The 24,215-nt window shown below is 40.9% G+C and overlaps 1 protein-coding gene across 3 annotated transcripts in view; it reads left to right on the forward strand.

The window, feature by feature from the left end:
- The window catches only part of TMEM255B (transmembrane protein 255B), a 68,326-nt gene that overhangs the window by 25,583 nt on the left and 18,528 nt on the right, over window positions 1-24,215 (forward strand). For all 3 annotated transcript variants that reach the window (XM_069028941.1, XM_069028948.1, XM_069028958.1), the window contains one exon: window positions 5,382-5,471. In XM_069028941.1, coding sequence (XP_068885042.1) covers window positions 5,382-5,471 — 90 coding nt within the window. The remainder of the gene's footprint in view (window positions 1-5,381; window positions 5,472-24,215) is intronic.

Genomic DNA, 24,215 nt, shown 5'->3' on the forward strand with positions numbered 1-24,215 from the left:
TGTAGTGAGAAACCTCCTAATTAGCTCAGTTGTGAAAACTGTAGGAGTCTTGCCCATGTTTCACTTTCATGACAACAGCAAAACATCTGTCCCAAGGGAAGGGAAAACTGTTGTGTTGTGCTGTTGTGTGAGAAGGGGCCACACAGGACAGGGCATTCCAAATTAGAGAAAATTAACTCACAATTGAAGTACTTACATACAGACCTATTTCACAAGACAGGCAGTGCTTAGTTGACAGCAGCATCTGAAATACAGTGCAGTGCAATGAGTTTAATTGTCTTAATTTTGTGGGCTATTAATCTACAGACTCGCTGAGGTACCATGGTAACAGATGCAGCTCCTGGCTGAGATCAGTTTTTCCAGTTCCCTGGTTGCACCAGGGTGGAAAATCATTCTCTGTTTTGGATTTGTGATAGGAGTTTTTGTAAACTTCTACTCTTACATCATCATCCCCATTGAAAAAGTGCAGCAGACTTATTTAAGCCTATATTAAATTCTGATCTTGGGGACATGGGGAAATCGAACCAGTAAAAATTACAGAATTAAAATTAAAAATACAGAATTAAACTGTAATTTGGGGAATGTAATGTTAGGGGCAGCCTACAACAAACTGCACCATGCATTTATTTTCCAAACACTTGAACCTGTGTGGGAATAAAAAAGGACTTTACAAACCTGTGGCATAACATTTACACAGCATTTTGCAAAGACTTAACTTTCTAGAGCAAAAAATATTGAGTGACGGTGTTTCTCAATTTACATTGATCAGGGTAATTCTGATTCCTTCTCTCCCTGGAAAAGAATCCCAGAGAGGCTTGATGAACAGCACAATGCTTGGAGACATTAGGGGCTGTGAAGTGCAGAAGTAGCCATTTAGCATGAGCAAAGTGAGTCTGTTAGATGTAATGTAACTTGCATCCAGTACCAAGGTGATTTTGAAAACAAAAACCCATGCATTTTTCAGTCTCTGATCTGCTTGGTCTAAATTGAGAGAGTGAGGCCTCTCACACAATATCTGGTGCTAGAAATGACTGTCATTATCTGAGACATTTTGACTGAGGATAGGTACGGGCTAAATTAGAATCACGAGGAAACCAGGGATGTGCCGGAACTGAGAGTCTAGCTAGCTCCCAGAAGTATTCCTCAGGGATGTTGGAAACAGCCAGAGAGGTGCCAGCCTGTGGCCAGCATGTGCTCATGCTGCAGAGCAGTGTGGTTTTCTTTGGGTCTGCTGGCAGATGTTGGCTGCAGGTCTCTCTGCATGTCACACAGCAGGGACCTGTCACCAGCAGCATGTCATTCAGCACACAGCATGCCTGGGGACCTGAGGGGCAGTGTTTGTGTGCAGTGTGTGCATGAGAGTGTGGCTGCAGCTGGGGTGGCCTCATCAAACTACCTCTTGGGTCTGGTCTGTGGCCAGCTCTTATCTCCAAAAATGGGAATTGTTGTGGAAGACTTGGTTGCCAGCTCTCTGTGCCAGGTGCATTTCTGGCAGCTGAACAAGAGTCTGTGACTAGCATCCGTGGCTACTGTGTACCCCCTGCTGCCTTCACTAGTCTTGCTTGGACAGGAGGGTGACAGTGCAGGCAGTGGTGTTGTATGCCTGCTGAAGGACAGGAGGTTGTCCAAGACAGGTGAATTCTGAAAAAAAACGCATGCCTTTTCTGAAAGAAGGCAGCATGCAAGAATCTAGCAGTCCAGTCTTTCACTAGTTTTGCATTTTTAAGCGTTTTCATATCTCTGTGATACTGCTGAAGATAGATTACAGCTCTTCAGTTAATAGTGGTTACAGAAGTCCCTCATTCCATGTGCTATTTTGCTCTCCCTTTTGCTAAAACCCTCTGTTAAACAACTGCCTTTTGGGTTTGATTGTTAGGCCCACACTAAAAACACAGAGTTTTCAGTGTTTAATAAATGGTTTTATGGCTCCCTTGTAAATAACCAAATTACTGTACTCTATACAAGAACCAGGTGCAAACATGTTCTGGTGGCAATAGCTATAGAGAAGCCTGGCTGCACACCAGTGGAACAGCAAGAGCAAAACTGTTTATTGAATAGCTGTTCAAATATATTGCTATAAACAATGAATAGTTGTCCTGACAAAACATAATGCTGTTGAAAATGGATGTAAGATGATGTGGTGGATCAGTATTTATTTTTTTTAAAGTGCTATTTCTTTTACATGTCAACAAGCATTCTCTATCTTTAAATGAACTCTGTTGCTTTTCTTTCTAGACAGTCCTAGACTGTCTCCAGCAATCCCCTACTACTCAGGAAAATTAGCTTTTGAATTTACAACAGCTCTTCATTTAGTTGTCTTGGCAATTTTCAGAAGTAATTAATTTTGTGCTCAGTTTTTTGTGTTTCTCACATTCTTAATAAGCAATGAGAGTTTTAAGAGAGAATATAAATCTGTAATTTTATTTGAAGGAGGGTTTTTTTGTGTTGTTCTTGTATTATTACTTCTTTTATCATTCAAATATATCTTAGGCAATTTAAGTCATAAAAAGCTCTCAGTGTCACATTCTGCCACTTTGGCATCATAGTAAGTATGACTTCAGTCAAGAAATGGTATTGATTCTAAAGGGATGGCTCACTGAAGTAGTTGCTAGTAGGCATGGATAAGATCAGCAGGCTCTGGCTGTAAACCTTTGACTTGCACACAACTCCTTGGAAGGGTAGGTGATCTCCAACATGACAGAGGAGTGCAAAGCCAACTCCATAGCTCCTGTCTATACTGTGATTTACTGCACCTTTATATGTGGTCCCCTAAGGCTATATGGTGAAACTGAAAGGCCAGCACACTCATTAGGTGATTTAAGCTATCTCCATGAGTGGAAAATGTTGGTTTGGGGATTGTAGATCATCAATAAATTGTTCATGTGTGAAATGAAAAGCCACCTTGAGGTCAGCTTCCAGTAAGTTCATCTTGAGCTCAGGCAATTTGGAAACACCTGGCTTAGCCCACTAATTAGTTGATTGACTGCTATGACTTGAAAAACAAGATAGAGGTATCAGACAATAATGGCTTAATCAGAACTTTTAAACACTGCTGCTTTTTCAAATAAAGAGATCAGGATCTGTAGCAAATGCAGCTGCCACAGGGCAGCACAGCCCACTGCTCTGCAGTGATAGGAGTCCACAGCCTCCTAGATCTGATGAATTGCATGCCAAGATCTTTAGACAACCAAATTCATGAGACATGACCTTCCACACTGGAGAGCCACAGGCTAGCAGAGGTTGAAGGGTGAGGCAGCCAGCAGTGCTTTCCTAGGGTTTCAGCCAGATGGAGCTGGCTGCAGGGGGAATGCAGCCGGTTCCCAAGATCTGACGGTATCATCAGCCTCAGCCACGTTTGTGTGCCCCTTTTCTTCCCATGCTGAGGATTCCAATTCCACAGCAATCCCTATGGCAGTGCTGATTTGCCTCTGATTGCATGAGACATGAGCTAAGGAGAGATGAAAGGAATGTGTCAGAAACCATTGTGATCCTTCTGCTTTTAAGTTGCTTGTTTTTTTGCCAATTCACCAAGAGCTCTTACCTCCGAGTACGGGATGTTGCTTTGACCTATGTGTCCAAGCTGTGGGCTTATATGGCTGTAGTTTTTTATTTGTCCAATATAAATTTTTTTGAGAAAATCACCAAAGCTGCATCCCCTGGAAGCTCTACTGACATTGTACTGTGCTTAACCTAGCTCAAGCTAGAGTCCATTTTTCGAGTGAGTTAGTGATGCCTTACAAATTTGTGAAAATGGGATCTTGGTAATGCAGATCTGGATTTTGTATAGGCAAAAGGATATATGAACTGTATGGATGTAATTTTGATAATTTGTACCTGGGCATTTCAGGAGTACATGTTGTGAAGGAGCACTTAGTGACTAGTAAATAACAAAAACATTCCACATTATTAACTGAATCCCTTTTCCATGTGCTCTAGCAATAAAAGATGCTGTCCTGTCAGTTTTTAAGAAAATCTTTTAATCTGTTGCTGTTATTAACTATAACTTAATACTGTTGTAAATTAAAATGAACCTATTGTATAGGGTGTTTCAAAGGGTTCCTCTTGTGACTTTGCCTGAGAAATGCCAGAGACATTACATTAAAAGCATAGCCAGAGAGTGCATGTTAGGTTCACCTTATACCCTGCAGGAACCCTCTCATCCAAACTCAGGGTGCAGAGTCCTCAATGTCACAAAACCCTCTACTCTGGGAGATGAAGGATTGACAGCATCTCTTCCTCTTCTGATGGCATTGGGGCTAACCAGCCCAGGGGATCACCTTGCCAAGTGTAGAGTTGGTCTTTCAGGACTTGATCTCACCTGGCTCACAGCACTGCACCCTTCAGGCGGGACCTCAAAATCCAGTGTCATCTCAGAAGCGTGTGCCAACAGCACTCCGACTGGTCCCTGGTGGAGATGCATTCCATGTTCTTTCTAAGTCCTGTTGCACTCTCCAGAGTGAATTGGGCAGGGAACTTGCCGTGTCTGGGATTGTTCTAGCCCTGCAGTTGCTGTCAGAGCTGCAGCACAGCGAGCAGGAGCCTCAGCATGCCCAAAGTGCACAGCCTTTCACCCCGAGCCCTCCATACCACCACACTGCTTGTGCCAGAGCTGTGCTCAAGCACTGCACCATCAACAATCCTGCTGAGAGAGAATTAATAGTGCTTAATGAATGAAGCAGTCTGGGAGGTAGAACAAGGTCTGAAGCTATGGCTAGTAGGCTAATGAAGACGGTGTGCTGTCTGTGCTGCAGCTGGGACACTCACTGAGCTCTGCTGTGCTCTGCTGTGCCCACTCTGAGGCTGGAAACCCCAACAAGGGCAGGGACCAAGGCAGCACACCCCAGCCCTTCCACAGGTACCAGTCCTGTGAATCTCTGATTTTTTGTGGCATAAGCTATTCGGGATGACAAAAGATGTTGGATAGTTCATAGGCTAGTTATTAACTTACTAAGGATGTCTTTATCTGTTGATGTGAAATAATACCACATAGTAAAGCTCTAAAGATTTATGTGATCCAACGGGAACATGACTTTTTGCCATGTCCCTATGGCAAAGCTCTGCTGTTTTATTAAATAAGTTGATTTGGAAGAAATTAAATAAGTTGATTTGGAAGAAATCACCTTTGAATTTATTAACTCTTGCAGCTGACCTAATTTTCTCTTGAAAGATTTAAACTTTTTCTAGTAGGCTTGGTGGTCTGTCAACTCAGCATCAAGAATTTCTGCCTTTTTACTAGTGCATGACTGTCATCCTGACACACTGATCTAAAGTGAATTACAGCAGCGGAAACCATCATTTCAGAATACTAGAAAAACTAGTGTAATTGTTTTACATAAAGAATTATACTGAAAACATTGCTCCATCTGTTATTCTCTTCTCAGTTGGTGGCCTCCATCGTGTTTATCAGCTTTGGTGTGGTGGCAGCCTTCTGTTGTGCAATAGTTGATGGAGTGTTCGCAGCACGACACATAGTAAGTACACAGATTTTTGTAATCTTTCAATTTTGATTATTTATGTCATTTCTAGCAGGAAAGTATTTTCTTTTGGTTTATATTTAGCAGTATATTAGGGTTTTGATTGTTCTTGGTGGAGATTCCAAATAGAGAGGTGATATAAAATGATGTAATGAAAGGCATGCTAAAAGGTATATCTGCTTAGAAAAGGAAGGCATTTCAACCACTACCAGCATTTGTTTCCTATTGCACAAAGGCTTTGTGGGCACAGACAGTGATGAGCACCAGAAGACCCGATGGGATTTGAGTATTCCAGTTTATATGTTAGAAATGTGTTGTTTGCTGTTCTATCTTTTGTGATAGAATACCTGAAAATCAGTCTAAACCCTAGCTTTTAATTGAGCTTTGATTTCCAAAATCATCAGGAAATAAGTAGTCATACGTGTTAATAGACATTAGAGGTCAGATGTAGTATGCTAAATAATACAGCAAATGTGATGGTATTTTAGCCTCTCTCTGCTATGAAATACCATGGGCCTGCTCATCTTTCTGCTTTTGTTCATTGAGGGGCAGCATAACCACACTGGCATCAGTGGAACCCTACTTGAATTTCTGTTAGCAAATACCTCAGAATAACTAGGCTTTAGATCACTTGGAGCATAAAGTTATAAACTGTTTTATATTTTACTGTTATTGAAGAGAGCTTTAAACCAAATGTGGGTTTCAGAGTCACACATGTATTGCATAAGACAAGAGACATCTATTGGTATAAACAACTGAAGTGTGCAGTGTGAGCATGGATAAATGCTTTGGATTGTAGGATTGATGTTTTGTGCTATATAGACCCTGCATGATGCCGAAGTGGCCTGCTTTTTCTTGGATTTACCCTGTAGCTGGTCTGGATGACACCTGGTTTGACTGTCTCTGATTAGCATAGGCCCAGGGAGTCTTTCCATGGGAGCTGCTTAAAAGAGGAGGGGAGCAAATTCCTATTTAGATTCCCTGCTCCAGAAAATTCAGTGGTTGAGCCCTGGAAAACCACTGCCACTTATAGAAATTTTGGACCTGTCCTGGAGTGGCTGAGGGAACTGGGGTTGGGAGGTTATTTATTTGAAAGGAGGTCATAGTGAGGGGAAGGTCAGTCTCTTCTGCTATGTTCCACTTGAAAGTTTGAGAAGAAATGGCCTTAAGTTGAGCCAGGGGAGGTTCAGATTGGATGCTGAGAGAGTGGTTAAGCATTGGAGGAAGTTTCCCAGGAAGACGGTGGAGTCACCATTTCTGGAAGTGTTCAAGAGGCATCTGGATGTGTCACTTAGGGATATGGTGTAGAGGTGATTTAAGGTTGGTGGTTGGACTGGATGATCCTGAAGGTCTTTTCCAACCTAGATGATTCTGTGATTCTGTAATTTCCCAGGAGCTGGACTTATCTCTGTCCTGCTTTAATGTGATCATTAGGAAGTGTTCAGATGGCACTTGTACAGTCTTACACCTTATAACTGCAGTGCAGCTGTGCAGCCACAGCCCCCCACTGCTGGGGGTAGACACAGCTTGTCTGAGGCAAGGTACTGTGTCAGGGGACAGTGTGTGCTCAATCTCAAGCACAGAGACAGGTGTCGCCCCTCCCTCCTTTCTAGGTGTCTTCAGTAGGAGAACACCAAGGCACAGAGTCATTGCACTCACCCAAGTAAAACACATTTTACAATCTGGGGTGCAGTTCTGTGTCTGGTTAAGTCAGTGACTGGATATGACTGCATCCCCTGTGCAGAGCTGGAGGCTGGAAGGGGCTGGTCACCATCCAGCCATTCCCCAGAGTGCTGGAGATGTACAGCCCAATAACATGATCCTGCTTCAGTCACATCATGACAGGCTTCATGGAAATCCATGTCCATTTGTTTACATTTGGGCTTAGTTTTGTGTGTCACAGCTATCTATTGCTGTCTCCTTCACCTATTGCAGAGCAAAGAAATACTAAGTAGCACCATTTGTTGGAAAACTAATTTACATCTCAATATGATCACACTCACTTCAACTCATTCTCCTCTGCTTAATAAGGAACTTGATAGGATCAGGTGAAGTAAACGTGTACATCACCAAATTTCTCTGACTAAAACACCTGGGAAAGTCTGCAGGGTTGATAGGGTAAGTGTGCTCTCAATGTAATTTACAGTAATGGTGGGGCCTTATCAAAAGAACATGTGCCATGCAGACTACGGTGTCATTGCCACTGTGTTATGTCCTTTTTGCATCACAGCTCATTTCCTACAGGAAGAGTATCAGCACCATGTTCAGTCTGTTCCCTACAGGCAGTACCAGCCTTTTTCAGACCTGGGTTGTGCTGTTGCCACTTTGTCCACTGCCTTTGGGACATAACTGCTGAAGAGTTGGACTAAACTGTCCTCCAGTCAGGGAAAGGACAAATTCCTGCCATGTCATAGCAGGTGGCTAGTCTATACTAAAGCCATAAGCTTTTTGTGAGAAATGGTAGCTAAAGCCAAGCAGTCTTCAGAATGACAACAAATACAACATCCTTCACACAAATTTGAAATAAGAAATGTGTCCCCTTCTTCATTTTGCTTTTAGCTTCATTTGAGCTGGGAAGGATGTGAAGAGGACAAATCACATAATTACAGATTTTTCCTAGTATGTGCCTGCAGTGGAGTGGGGACTACCATTGTTGCACATTTTCTCCTGCTCTTATAAAACTTGTGGATAGAATAATAAAATACTTTTCTCTTTTTTATTTCCTTCCCAAGAAGGCATGAAATTGACAAAATTTCTTCCAGGAAATGGATGTATTTCAGAAAAGAGATACTTAAATTATTTAAGACTTACTTTGCTTTATAGAAAGCTCTGGATCACACCATTTATAAAATTAAGAACACTGAAGGAAATGTAGCTTGATTTAAAATAGCAGTAGCTTATTTTAAAAATACTGCAGATGCAATTCACCTTTAAAAAAAACCCCAAACCAGAATCAAGTGAAATAAATCAAAATTGAAATTAAAGTGTAGTGATGTTATTTCAGAAAAATATGGTGATTAAAGGAATTTATGTGCATTTATGTTTGCTTGAGAGATTTTGTTATTTAGCAGACAAGAATATTCCAATTGTGCTATTGGAGATCATTCAACAACCTCCTCCCAGCACACCCTGCCACACCTCAGCTACACATTCTCTGCAGTAGCGGCAACCTATTATTCATGACTGCATGCCTTGACCATTGCCACATCATCCTTAGCTTTGCAGTTGTGCCCCAGGAAGAACCTAAAATAGCCAGCAGCAAGAAATCCAGGTATGAAGTGAATAAATTGCCTTTTCCAACCTAGTGTATTCTGTGATTCTGTGAAGGAAAAGCTGGGTGCTTGAAAAGCAAGAGTTGCTTGTCCATGGTAAGATCTAGAATGCACACCAAACCAAGCAGTGTTACGTTGTTCCTCTCCTCTTCTGCAAAGCCACTTCTGTGTAATATTGATTTAATTTAATTTTCAGCTGACCTAGTTTATTCCTCTTGATAGTGATGGCTTAAGGAATTAATTAAAATAGAATCTATCATCAGGTGCTAAGCCGTGAAATGAACCTGAGAACAAACCTAGCTAAACTAGAGGATATTGAAACACTTCTGGATTCGGATCTTCACCCACATGGTTTAAGTGCAGCTTGTGGACTGCTGAAGTGTATCAGCTCGGTAATTACCTACTGATTTGGGAGTTTAGATATTAAACTCAAGATATTTGCCTTCTCTTTATATATGTTAACTCAAAACACTGTTTAATGAGACAGGCATTTTATGTAAACTCACTTTCTGGGAGGCACAGAGACAAGGCGATGGGAAAATGGAGTCTTTGATCTGGGGGATGCTCATGCAAATTGAGCTCTGGTTTGTAGAACTCCAAAGCTTCTCTATTAAGTAGTGTCAAGTTGGCAGCCCTGACCTAGTGAACAAATAGCTGCATTATAAATATATTCTCTGTGATGAAGATCTGCTGGTTTCTGTGGTACGAGCAGTTCTCTGGCAGAGGCGCAGAGACGCCCGCCCAGCAGTGCCCTGTGGGCTCCCAGCTGCTCCCTGAGGCCTGGGCAGAGGATGCTGGTGCTGCGTGTGTGCCCTCAGGAGCTGGCAGCACCATCTGGGGGTTGCACACCCAGCGGCCGAGGATGTCAATCCCATGCCCATCTTTGGAGCTTCTCACGCAGGTTACAGACGCTCAGGCAAGGACAGCAGCAGGGTCACCGGCGGCTTTGCTGGCCACCGCTGCATTTTACTACAGGGTGACTTCATATGCCCTTGGCATGGAACACAGGCCACAGTCTTGCACACTACAGGCCAGATGCTCTAAAAAGCCATTTGAAAATGTTCTTAGCAAGCCTGCTGGCTTTCCCTCTGAAGAAAAAACCAAATAGTTGTATTCCATGTCTAATAAAGTTGTTACCTTGACAACTGGTGGTAGAAAGCACAACTCAAAGAATAATTTCTCACTGGAATTAAGTTAGGTGGATTCTCTGGAGAACAGCACTAAATGCATTTTACGTTCTCCATGTTGCCACATGAGACAAAATTACAGCTAATTACTTTTAATTCCATTTCCATCCTGTATGACTCATTAATATAATAGCATGGCATAGCATATACCATAAAAAGCATCCAAAGCAGTGTGGCCAGCTGGTCAGGGGAGGTGATTTGCCCCTCTGCTCTGCTCTGGTAAGACCCCACCTGGAGTGCTGTATCCAGCTCTGGAGTCCTCATCAATACAGAAAGGACATAGACCCCTTTGAGCAAGTCCAGAGCAGGGCCGCAAAAATGATCAGAGAGATGGAGCACCACTCCTGTGAAGACAGGCTGAGATAGCTGGAGTTGTTTAGCCTGGAGAGGAGAAGGGTCCATGGAAACCAGCTGGGGTCTTATAAGCCCTAAAGGGGCTTGTAAGAAAGATAGAGACAAAATTTTTGGCAGGGCCTGTTTTGATAGGACAAGGGGTCATGGTTTTAAACCAAAAGAGGGTCAATTTAGATTAAATATAAGGAAGCATTTTTTTGCAATGAGGGTGGTAAAACACTGAAACAGATTTCCCAGAGAGGTAGGTGGTAGGTGCCCCAGCCCTGGAAACATTCAAGGTCTGGTTGGACAGGACTCTGCAGCCTGGTCTAGTTGAAGATGCTCATTGCTACTAGATGAGCTTTAAAGGTCTCTTCCAACCCAAAGTATTCTGTGAATCTGTGAAAGGCTGTGCAGTTGTATTTTTGTTTTTTTAGTAGAGTGAGTACTAAACATTTATAACTGAAAACTAGTGCTAGTTCAGTAGTGATTTTTATATTGAGGGTCCACCAAGGTAAAATTGTTTCATTTGTGAACTTCCTAAATATAGAGTGCTTGAGTTTCCAACTAGTGCATTTTGATGCCGATGGTCAACTATCCCACAGTATTAATCCTAGTATAAGACATTGCATCTGACACTGAGATGGGAAGCACAGATTGCATTCCTAGAGTACCAACCATTTACAGGGTGGAATTAATTCTTTTTTATGAACTTAGTTCAAGGGTTGGAGCAAAGGAGGATTCTTGCAACCAGCTGAAGCCCATCTGCCAAGATTTCTCTTTTGTACTGCAAGACAACCACATTCACACATCCAATACTTTAAATCAAAGGGCAAAAACTTCGAAAAATAATTTTCCGGGGGGCCTGAAAAGCTTGGAGCCTGATGTACTATCATTTTTGTTCCTGTTACTCAGATATATTTTCCCTGTGAAGCACATTACAGCTCGGGAGTGCCCAGTCCTGTGAAAGGTAAATTAGTCAAAGGTACATAAGTCAAAAGCTTCACAACAGAAGTCACAAGGAAATCTAGTAGAAGGGAATGCACTGACATTACAGAAGAGTTTCAGACCACCCCCACAAGCTATTTTGAAACCAGATCAGAACTGGACATATGATGCTAAGCTGTGTTGGTGTGAGCAAAGTGGTGGGACCATGTGGAGTTTGGTCTCTAGCTTTTAATTGACAATATAGGAATAGCCTGTGGGACCACTGTGAGATTATTGATTCCACCTCTGGTATTTCTTGGTGCTTTGCCAAGGACCTTATTGACTTGGAAAGAGTTTGGAGAAGAAAAATCTGAAATCTGAAGTGGTAGCTTTTAGTAACAGTACTCAGAAGTTTGATTTATTTCATTTAACACAGGAAAGGTTGACAGGTAAATTGATCATGGCCTCTCTAATGCATCAGTGTAGTCAAAGGTTATCTGGTAGCAAAGGGTTTTAGTCTCTTACAAAAAACAAAGTAAATGCAGTGAGTTGAAGTCAATGCTAAAGAGATTCAAACCATGGAGCAGACATGGTTTTGACAATAATAAATTATGGAAGCAGCTTTGTCAAGGTTATGGATAGTTCTCCATCACTGAAATATTTAAATCCCAAGCGTCTTTTTGTGTAATCTTATGAAGCTTATCCAGAAGTTATGAACTTGAAGCATATGTCTTGGAATGAAATTAGCCTTTGTTATTCAGGACGTCATTCTAGAGCAGGATCTTCAAAGAAGGCTCCAGTGAACTGTTTTTACAGTCAGGTGAAAACTCTATTACCTCTTGTCAGACCGGTCTGTGTGGTGCCAGGACCTGTTCTCTGCTGGAAAATGTTTACGATTTGATAGATTAAAAACACTTGAAAATCATTTATCAATATTTCTGATCTAGGTTTGCTGGTCTTCAAATCAACAGAGGAAATGCAATCTTTAACATGAACATAACTGAAATAATATCTCTACTAAAACCACTATTACTCACATACTGGATAACATACAAAACAACCCAATGATGAATACATTCAATATATTAATATGTATGAATACACATATATTGAATGTATTGGATGCATCCAGGAACTCATCAGCAAAACTGCCATCTTACTAATGTTTTCTGGTCTAGAACACAGATACAGGGTCTTTGTACCCACAGATCTGCAGTTGGATATTCCTCTGTTTCCAGACAGGTAAGTACTATGCATGCAGCCTGAATATACTGACATTACAGAGGAGCTGGTGGTATGCATTAGTTTGCCAGATATTTTGTAGTAAGAAAAATGATGGCAACCCTTTTTTATGGAGTACATCTTATGATTCCCCCTTGAGTTTGCAGAGCCTTTCACCCTGGCAGGGACAAAGCCCCCTGTTTATACAGTACATTTTTTTTTTTCCCCTGAAATTCCTTTCAGGTTTAGCCAAATTGTAAATTCTTTAAAATCCCTTTTTTCTTCCCCACTGTGACTTGTTCTCCTGAGGGAAAAGGGCTGGTATTGTGCCAGCGAAACAGAAATGTCTAAACCATTAGGCAGCACACATGCTGTGTTTGAATATCAAAGAGGAATTCACTTGCTGTGAGGAGGAAGAAGAGAGGTTCTGAATTCGTTTCCCCTCTGCCCCACTGTATAGGACAAATCCCTTCACTGCTGGCAAAACCAAGGGTTGGTCCATGATTCCCTAGGCCCCTGACATAAACACGGGTCCATTGGCTTCCCTCTTTGAGATGTAACAGCCCAAACTGAGATCTCTCATTAATGCCATTACTTTGGTCATTCAAATTGCAGCAAGGCAGCTTTGAGGGAAGAGTTCTGTGAAGATGCAGTAAGACCATCTTACTACAATTACATGCAATAGGGAGGGAGAAAGACTGCTCTTTTGTTTTAGATCGGGAGTTTGTACTGTGAGAAAATGTTAAGGGAATGACCCACGTGTTCGACTCTTTGAAAGTTAATGGTTAAATGCCACTGCCATTTAATTGCATGATCCTGTTGCACATAGACCACAATGTCAGTGTACAACTGGGCAGAATTTTTAGCCCAATGGGATAGTAGCAAATCTGGCACTTCCAGTTTCTTTGGCTCTGAAAATCAATTTATTTTCTTTTAGCTTTGCTTCTAATGTATTTAGATAGGTACAAACTCCACTGAGTACATTGTAAATCAGCTCCAGAGATAAGGAAATAGGATAGGGAAATTCTACACTGAAATTTTAGTGATATTGATAATCATATTGTTAATGCAAGAAATAATATGAGATGTGAGAAAGTGAGAAGGATTTGATCCAAATTTAAAATTACACTGGTATTTTCGTTTCCATGGATTATAGTCTTCTGCATTTGTACATAGACTATAGTCTTCTGCATCTGTGTGGTTTCTATATATCCAAAAATCAGGTGAGTGACAGAGACGGCGGAATTTGTTCAGCAATGTAGAATAGCAGCTTGGGTCAGGGGAGATTTATTGTCTACTTCCATCTTTACTTCATTACTTTGCAAAGCACCAGCCATGATGAAATTTATGCAAGGCATACAAAGCAAGTTAATTACACTTTAATCCTCAGAAAGGTGGGTAACTGGGGCAAAGGGCTTGCAGTCTGTTCTGAAAAGCATAATCTACTTCACTCTGATGTGCTGCCAGCAGAAGATGATTTCCTTTCTTGTTTCCTATTCTCAGAAATGTTTCTAAACTAACAACAGACATTTATTTTCTGTGAAAAAACTGCAAAGCTTCTACACAGATATATAGAGGGAGAGAAAGTAACCACCTGCAGACTTCAGATTGCAGCAAAAATACTTCACAATTTTTTTCACCGTTTTTCAAAGGAAAAACAGTGTTTTCAGTTGCTCAGTGCAGAAAACAGTGGAGTTTAAAAAAAAAAAAGGAAAAGGCACTGTTTATTTAAATGGATCTGAAGTCTTTAAATTCTACTAGAGTAAAAATTAAGGGTGTTTCAGTATGTTGCAATCTGCCCTAGCAAAAGGCTTTATTTGCTTCACCTTTAAGAAGAAACCATGATTAGTATGAATAATCATATCATGTAGCGGGAATTTCTCTCTCTGTGGGTGGATGATTATTCAGTTGCATATAATGTCCATGGAAAGTATGTTCCCAGGTATTCAACAAAGTTTTGATAGATGATTATTTATGGCTCTATTAAGAGCCTATTAAAATGTATTGCATCACCACTGCTAGATTATGGAACTTCACACTTGTAATATATTTATTCAGTCTTTTATGATAAATTCCAAGAAGGTAACATAGTTAAGATTTTTTTTAGCCAAATCTGCCTAGAATTTTCTTGTGTGTATGGCTCAGTGCAGTTCTCTCCACATTCCCACCCATCAGTATATTCAGTGACTTCTTTGCCTCTGGAGCAGTGAGCGCCATGTATTTCAACATTTCTGATCCTCTGAAATGCATCTGAGCTTCAAAATGACAAGCCAGTGGAGATGGGGAGAAGCTAATTGTACCTGAGCAGTCAGGGCATTCATTAACCATTTCACTAATTGTTTAGACTATTTTACTTTTCTAACTCATGTCTTTCCATTCCTCTTGAGGCTTCTCTCATGGACTTTTTTCCTCTCTTACATTTTGGGGCCTAGTCCTGCAGTCCTTTGCATTTGGATGAGCCCTGTCAGCCTGGCTGATGTGTGTCAGCGGGGGTCTCTCTGTTACAGGAATGATAGGGAGCTTTGATGGCAAATTGCTGGGCATAAACACCTGCTTTCTGTCTGTTTTCTGCTCAATACCTAACATAAAAATTTCATACATGAAGTTATTACATTATTTAAATTATAATAGGGATATGTTGTGCCATGCCCTGAAAATTAAAATCAACAGTGCAATGTTAATTAAGCCTCCAGCATTTAATTTGTAGATGTAGATATTAAAATATATATATATTGCTCAATTAGATGTTTTTAGTGCAGCCTCTTTTCCTTCTCTTTGCTGTAAATTAAATCCAAAAGAACATTATAAATGAAAGCCCTGTACATTTCAGTCAGCAGGATATTCAGTATTTCAGATGTCTAAAGGCAATGTCTTCCAAAATGACATTTCTTCCAGTAGTATACTTAGAGATTTATATGAGATTAGTTCAGTTGGTTAAAGCATGGTGCTCATAATGCCAAGGTTTCAGGTTTGATCCCTGTGTGGGATCATTCCATTCACTTAAGAGTTGGACTTGATGACCCTTGTGGGTCCCTTCCAACTCAGAATATTCTGTGGTTCTGTGACTTCTTATGTATTCTGATAGCATTAAGGCAAAAGGAAGGAGATGGAGCAGTTTTTCATGTATTTGAGTTACATTACCAGAAACAGAATAAACAGTTCTTGCATTCTTGTGGAAACGTTAATTACTCACATGGCACAACATCATTGCAATCAAGACAGAGCAATCAGTTCATATAACAAACCCTATAATCAAAGTAATGTAATCAATGCAAGTAATCAACTATAATAAGCAATTAAATACCTAACTGCATCAAGCAATAACTAAAATTATAGCCTTGAATAGTATCAGCTAATTGCATCATTAGAAACTTGTGTAAAAGCCAGTGGTAAGTCTAAGTTTTTAACTACTCAACATAGCTATTGCAGGTATTGTGGGAAGGTCTGTAGCCTCATCCTGAGAGATGTTAGCTAGCAAGACTTGACTACAGAAAAGCAGACCTATTCCTGTGCCTTGGATTTGGATTGGCTTGGATTTGCTGTATTAAGGCAGGAGTAGGCTTCCTCACTAGAGCCTTGTGTGGCCTTGTCCCCAGAGCAGCCAGAGCAGCAGCCCCAAGCAGACAGGCACTATGTCACTCAGCAGCTCTGCACACACATCTTTCCTTCTTGCCACCACCTGAGCCTGCATCAGCTAAAGGCACTGGAGCCACTGAACCTCCTTGGGAATGTGCAGGGGAGTCAGTTCTTATTTCTTCTGCCTGTTCCACTGCACTCCATCTGCTTGTGAAGGCTGATGGGCCTTTCCTCCCACCTTTGTGCCACAGAGAGTGTGGCCAAAAGTCATTGGGAGAAAATCACCTGTTTGAAGAGGACTTAATCTCTTCTAACAGATCTGTATCCGAGAACAGACTTGTCAGTCCACATCAGGAAGTGACCATTGTCCAGCAGTGTGGCAGCTCCAGCATCTGGAGGCTTCTCATTTGACTGTAGCAGTACTACAAGACCACAAACCTCACCAAAACAGAGTAAGACTGAGGCTACCACTGCAAAGTGTGTGTTTTTCAGCCATGACAGTGTACAGGTACTCTGGTACTGCTTTGAAAGACCTGAAATTAATATCTAGTGCTACCAAGCATTAAGAGAAGAGGATTCTGTAGGATCTAGTCTTTCCGATTAAATAGAAATCCTAAAAAGAGCCCCTGGAAAGCACAATGGGAAGTAAATCTAGTTTGTGAGAGTAAAGGTTTGAAGCCCTACCAGCTGCTTTTCCTGTTTTCAGAACTGAAAATAGGAAATAGTTGGGTTATTTCAGAAATAGCAGACAAGATAGGCAGGGTCTCTAGGCTGGAGTGCGGCATTTCTGGAAGAAGATTAGCTCTTAAATTCATGCAAGGCAGATGTAGAAGCGCAAGAAAGGGCAAGTGCTGTCTGCAGACTGCTGTGGAATTGCTCTCGTGGCGTGACCTCACCCAGAGAATGTAACCAGATACTGTGGTGGCTGCCTCTGAAGTGCTTAAACAACACTGGGAATGTATTAATTGTATTATTTGCACCAGGGGATCACTAATGTGCTGTAGTTACAGTAGCAGTATGGCATGGACAGAAGCATGTCTCTGTCTCACTCTGCATTGCTTTGAAGGGTTTGATCAACTGTACATTTGGGAACCCTGGACTCTTAAGGCAAGGGCAATATATGTAGAAACTGAATTAAACACTAGCCAGGTCTGCACCTTAGGTAAAGAGAACATGTGAAAACCTAATTCTAGGGCTTAAAGTTTCTTAATATACCTCAGTAATTATTGGATAAATTTTGACAAAAATAGCAAAAAAATGAAAATATTCTATTCCTGATGGTCTGATCCATTGCAGCCATTGGCAGTAGCATAACCTTGGGGCTGGGCTGCTGCACTCACACAGGACTGTGGGAGTCCAGAAATGGTTCACTTTTTTTAGCACTCACCCTCCCAAATCCCAGCCAGCATGCACTACGCACACCGTGACAGCCTAGGACTTTCCATGTTGATAGTCAAGGTGATGCCATCAAGAGGACAAAACATTAGAAAAAGTAGGAAACAATCACTAGTATCACAGGGGAGGAAAAAGGCTGAAATGCAGAAATGGAAAGGCTTGGAAGCCCACTTGATGAAGTGAAACTGAACTGACACATTTGGATTCAAAAGCTGATTATGAGCTTGGTGACTATGAGATAAAAGTTGTTAATAATTCTAGAAAAAACTGTCTTGGTGCATGGTCAAAATGTGAAGTAGGTAAGGATTATCATAGAATGGTAGAATTATTTAGGTTGGAAAAGACCTGTAAGATGATCAAGTTCAACATAAACTTAACACTGCCAAGTCCAGTAGGACATTTAATTTTCTTCCCATAACTGTACTTTCCCAACTTCCTTAATTTAAAATAAAAAAAAAAATTGTTTGTTTGTTTTTGTTTTACAATTCCTGTCTTTCAATCATCTCTCCATAATGTCCATGACTTTATTTTCTAGCACCCGGACTTGCAGAGTCACAGTGGTTTTAAACCTGAGGTTTTGTAGCAACCACAGCATTCCAGATAGCTGCCAGCCAAATGCTTACAGCCAATTTATTATGTGGGTTGAATTTCTTAGTGCATAAGAGAGATGGAGATGCAATGGCAGCCTCCTTAGAATCCCTGGCACTGACTGAAAGAGCACATCCTGGCAAAGGCCAGGGGCTGATGCCTGGCACTCCCATAAGAGCAGTCCCAGATATTGAAGGGAGAGAAGAGAAGCCCACTGAGCCCAGTGGTAGTGGTGGGCAGCCCCAGGACAATGGCCTGTCCAAGGAAGCAACATTTCCTGTGGGAGCATATGATGTGTCCTGCCCAGAGGCTCCTGCCACACAGTGAGCAGTGACCCCTCTCTTCCTCTCTGTCCAGCTGCTGTCTGAAATACAGAGGTTTGAAAATAATGGCAATCGTTACAGAAATAAATTTCAATGAGGCATATGAGGAACGCTATGTTAATAACTATATGTAAACAAATAGTTTACAAAACAAACTATATGTAACTATATGTATACAAAAATTTAACATCTCATTAATTATGGGTAAGGCATTCTGTTGGACTACCAGGAAATTAAAGATTCTTTAACAATACACGAGAAGATACAGGTCTTCAGGAAACCAGGCATTTTAAAATTGTTATTTTACTTACTTAGTTTTCTGGCAGTTGATGTGGGTTCAATAATTGGAAATATGGACTTGGAGATTTCAGGGGGTATTGATTCTTCTTTTTCCATATAACAGTGAAATTCTTCAAGATAAATTGTTTTCTGAAAGCTGCTTCTGCTTCAGAAATTATAAACTGAAAACTGAATTGTAGGTTTATCTGCCAGGGAGTAAAAGCCCAAAACAGTTCTCAAAAAAATCCACCCTCGTTTCTGATTCTAGAGGGTATGGTCATGTACTCTATGTGGGAGTTGCAAGGCTGGGGAGCAAACTGAGGTATAAAATGTTTTGTTCCTTGAAGGTGACACCCCCCACTGCAGTATTGGTAATACTGACCTTGGACTCAGAAGTTCCTAATACCCAACTGGCCAGAGCCAATATGGAAACTGTTAATAAAATTTTTTTAAATGGGCATTTTTCATTTGTTTATGATTGAAAGCACAAAGATGTTTGTATTAATCACTCCTATGAATCTCCACGATCTTCTAGCAGTCTTCCTCAGGAGACACCCGTCTCATTGGGAGTGTTGTTGAAAAAGATGGAGAAACAGCCCTTGGTCAGAGAGAGACAGGAATTACAAAAGACCTGTAGCATTTCCCCTCGTTGTTTGTACAGGGTAGGATCCAACCAACTCTAGCTTGGGCCCCCAGACAGTGATCCAGTCTGCCTGCTTTCCCAGGCTCCAAATATGTTGGGCCCTTCTTTGGGGAGATTATTTTATCTTTGGTCTGAAAGCTCTCGGGTTTGTATGCTCCCATGTGCCATGTGCTCTCAGCCAGTGTGGAGCACAGATACCTGTGCTCCATCTAGCCCTCCTGAGGAGCATAAAAGCTAGTTGCTAATAACTTCTATTTGTTCATATTTGCGTGTCTGTTTTCAGAAAGTTAGCAGAGAGAGTGATCTTGAAGGGAATTATAATCTCCAGAACACCCAGCTGTTGGCACAAGGCTGAGCTGGCACTGAAGGGTGATATTTCAGTTTGTTTTTAGGATTAAACTTGAAAAATTTTGGCAGCTATCCTTCTCCTATTCATTGCTCGCTTTGCTGTAGATGAAAACAACTGAAAACAGAAAATTAAAACTTGACGCTAATGAGACACCAAAAACATTATTCTGGTTTTGGACTCCTCAGTTATATCTATATTCATCTTTTACATGTGACCAGGATGGTTCCGTGCTCCCTAGGCCAGCTGGCACAGTAAAGCCCACGTCCTCACTCTCAAAGTCTCTTGGAATGTAAATGGCAATGTCCAAATTACTTACTGGGAATGGTTCTTGGCCCATACTAATTTACAAATCATGCCCAGAAATTATTTTGGAAGAGTGATAGTTTGCCCAGGCCAAAGCCATCACCAACACAGTTCTAACAAATTAATGGGCTTGATGCTCGAGTTTCAGCCCTGGGAACATTCCCTGGCACTGATTAATCTGCACCTCTATCAAGGCAGCTATGGTAGCTAAGACTAAATAAATACTGCAACTGGGAAAAAATAGCCCTCACTATAAAATTATTTCAATAAATTATTAGTCATGTTTTGTAAAGTGTGGTGTACATTTCAGTCAATGAAGTTTAAGCTATATCTCCATTTTCTGAAAGTGAGCTTACATGTAATAGAGACGGAATTTTCCCTATGTTATCCAAAATATATCTGTTCTCCAAGGAAACAAAAACTGGCATAGAAGAAACTTCTTTCTGTACCTCAGTTAAGAGCCCTTCAACTTCCTCACAGACATTTTATCAAATTCACCAAAGATACTGTTAAAAGAATAGTTTTCTTACACAAAAAACATACTGCAATGCTCCCACCATCAAAGAGAATGTGGGGTTTCTATTGTATGCTCTTAAAATAAATAAATCAGCCAAACCAAAACCCTCTGTATTTGGACCAAGTCTTCTCTTCCTTGGCATAAAGCCTTCTCTCTTGTCCGTCTGTCACTCTCAGGTTTTAATACACATACTAGAAAACTATTGAAATAAAAAATTCAGGAAGAGGGAAAGCTACAGTTTGCCTTGTAAGGTGCAAGGCTGAGCAGTTCTGATTTGTCTCAAATTAAAGGGAAGTACTGGGTGTCCTGTTTTTGGGGGGGGGGGGGATTTTTTGACACATCTGAAAATTTTCTAAACTTTACTTGATGGCATTCTGACTGTACCTGCCCAGTATACACAAACTCAGTCATACATAATTAGCTAAGAAATCATCTTTTCCAGTGCTCAGAAGGATTGAATAAAACCTGTCCATTTTTCCTTTGTACCAATAAACAAACCCAAGCAGAAAACTACATTTTTGTAGAGAATTCTTCCTCTTTTTACCAGCCTACATATTTTGTCCTCTGCATGTATCAACAGAGCTTTAATCAACAGAACTTTCTCACCTGCCCATTTCCACTCAGAGGGACTTACTCAAAGAAGCAGACAAAGGGAATGCATTATATATTATATATTATATATTATATATTATATATTATATATTATATATTATATATTATATATTATATATTATATATTATATATTATATATTATATATTATATATTATATATTATATATTATACATTATACATTATATATTAATATTTTAATGAATTAATATTACACATTAATGGGAGGTATTGCATAGCTCTGTTTCAATAAAAGTGGTTGAGGAAGTTCCTGGTATCAAAGGATATTAAATTAGTTAAAAAGAATATTGCTGCTATATACTTTAGAATTACTCTTAATAGATGAAATGTATATATATACATACATACATATCTCTAGTATGTAAAACTAGCTCTGTCTCAACCAGTACTGCTATAAGCAGTAGAATCAAGAAGAATCAAGGACTGGTAAGTACATACTATATTCATATACAATCTGTTGTGAGCAATGTGAAGTGTTTTAAGACCTGTCTGTCAGGAATATTTTTATAGCTTTAAAGTATGTCTCATTTGCCTTTGGTATTAGAGACTCCTGTAAAGTCCAGCAGGTGCTTATGTGGTGTGACATACTGTTGGATAACTTTTAAACACTTTTTAATATCTGTATAGTGCCTTATTCGTATAAACACCTTAGCAGACAGACAGACCACAGCACCTCTGTGACAGGAAAATGGAAGCTTTTACCAATGCAACTTTTTGGCATCCCCAGAGCACCTTTACTTAAAAGCTGTGTGCTTTAGGTGTTACATTTTGTGGGTGTCTGGACAAGGCCAATGTTATCTTATCTTTGTTATTTTTGTACATTTGATCATACTCATTTATTTTGATTGCACATAGGGATGCATTTAGAGAACAGACTGAATGCAGAAGGCTGGCTGTACTAGTGCAGCAGGCTTGCTGTTCAAAATTAGGTGCATGAGGGAAGGTATTTGTTTGCCTTCATTGTGCATGCAAATGTAATAACTGTATTCACTGTGGTCGCTTCCACGTCACAGCTCTGGCCTTTTTTCTGCACAGCAATATCAAGCCATAATAGCTGGTATGGATTAATCAATCACCTGTCTCCCCAGGGAGCAGTGCTGCTTCCAGTCATAAGCACACTTGGATGAAAAGTGTGCTTATCTTCTCCACCAAAGACCAAAGCAATAAAAGGACCAGTTTATTTTTTAAGAGGAAGAAGGTATAAGAGGTAGAAAAACTGTGTAAGCCAAGAGATCAGGGCCAAAAGTGAGGGTCTTCCTATACTTGATGGAGGCAGATTAGACCGCTCTCTCACTGCCTTTAAGAGATGCCTTACAGAGGTGTCTGAGGGGAGTATCTTAGCATTCAGGATCAGGCTCAGCCTCATAGTGTGGTGTGGTGACATCACTCATCAGCAACCTGTAGTAAGGATCTGAATGCCCAGAAGGTAAGCCCAGGGAGCATCTGCCTCCAGGCACTAAAGTATATCTGCTAAACTCATAACCTATGTCACTTTGAGAGAACTTGTTAGTGTGCTCATACCCTACATAGACTCTGACCTTCTTCACAGAATCAGAAGATTGCTGAGACTGGGCAGAACCTCTGGAGATTTCTAATCCAACCACCTGTCAGTGTCAGCTAGTACAGGTGGCTCAGAACGGTGTCCAGTCTGAGTATCTCCAAGGCTGGAGACTCCACAACCACTCTGGGAAACCTGTTCCAATGTTTAATCACCCATAGAATAAAAAAGCTTTCTTCTTATGTTTAAATGGAATTTCCTGTATTTCAGTTTGTGCCCACTGCATCTTGTAATTTTTCTGGATACTACTGAGAGAAATGTGGCTCCATCTTCTTCACTTCCCCATCAAGTATTGATCCATATTGATAAGGTACATGGGAACCTTCTGTTGTCCAGGCTGAACAGTCCCAGTTCTGCTTCTCGTATCACAGATACTAAAGTTTGTTAATTCACAGACCATGTCTATGGTCTCTCTCATACTGGGGAGTCCAGCACTTTACCCAGTATTCCAGATATGTCTCACCAGTGTTAAGAGGAAGGATCACCTTCCTGGGCCTATTGGTAATGCAGTCAAGGATACTGCTGGCTTTTCCTGCCACAAGGACACATTGCTGGTTCATGTTTAACTTGTTACCCACCAGGACCCTCAGGTCCTTCTCTGTAAAGGTGCTCTCCAGACAGTCAGGCTCCCGTCTGTTCTGGTGCATGGGATTATTCCTCCACAGGTGCAGGATTTGACATTTCCCTGTACTGAACTTGTTGAGGTTCCTGTGGGCCATTTCTCCAGCCCAGGTCCTTCTGAACAATAACACGGGTCTCTGGTGTTTCAGCCACTCATCCCAGTTTTGTATCATCTGCTAGCTAGCAGAGGGTGCACTCTACCCATCATCCAGTTCAGTAATTAAGATGTTACACAATATTGTCCCTAGTATTAGCCCCTGGGGTAGACAACTATTATCACCTCCAGATGGACTTCATGTCACTGCTCCCAACACTATGACCTCAGAAGTTCTGCCAGCTTTCAGTCCACCTCACTCTCCATTTATTTAGCCCATATTTCATCAGCTTGTCTGTGAGAATGAGAGACTGCCAGAGGGATTAGTGAAGATAAAGATCCAGAAGCAGGTGAGCAAGAAGCTCCACTCATCCACCAAGCCAGTCACATCCTTGTAGAAGGTTAACAGGTTGGTCAGACATGACTCTCCCTTTGTAAATCCATGGTGACTATTCCAAATCACCTTCATGTCCTTGAGATGTTTGTAAATTGCTTCCAAGATTATTTGCTCCATCCCTTCTCACCAGTGCGTAGTTCCCTTGATTCTCTTCCTTGTTGTCCTGGAAGATAGGATGTATCTCCATTCTGTTTAAATGTTCTTTAAACTGTTCCCCCTTCAGCAAGGGTAGTCCTTTCTTGTGCCAGATTTTCCCACTGGTCTGCACAGTAGAGCAAGGCAAAGAAGGCACTGAATACCTTGACCATTATCATGTGTTTGTACCATGTTGCCTGCCTTGCTCAGTAATGTGCACATATTTTCCTGATCTCTCTTTTGCTGCTAATACACTCATAGAAGCCCTTCTTCTAGCCCTTTGCAACCCTTGCTGGATTGAATTCCAGGAGAGTTTTGGCTTTCCTAAGCTCTCCATGCATGCTCATATAATTTCTCTATTTTCCTCCCCGGTGATTTCCCCCTTATCACA

The sequence above is a fragment of the Aphelocoma coerulescens genome, chromosome 1 (assembly GCF_041296385.1).
Source record: "Aphelocoma coerulescens isolate FSJ_1873_10779 chromosome 1, UR_Acoe_1.0, whole genome shotgun sequence".
Taxonomy (NCBI): domain Eukaryota; kingdom Metazoa; phylum Chordata; class Aves; order Passeriformes; family Corvidae; genus Aphelocoma; species Aphelocoma coerulescens.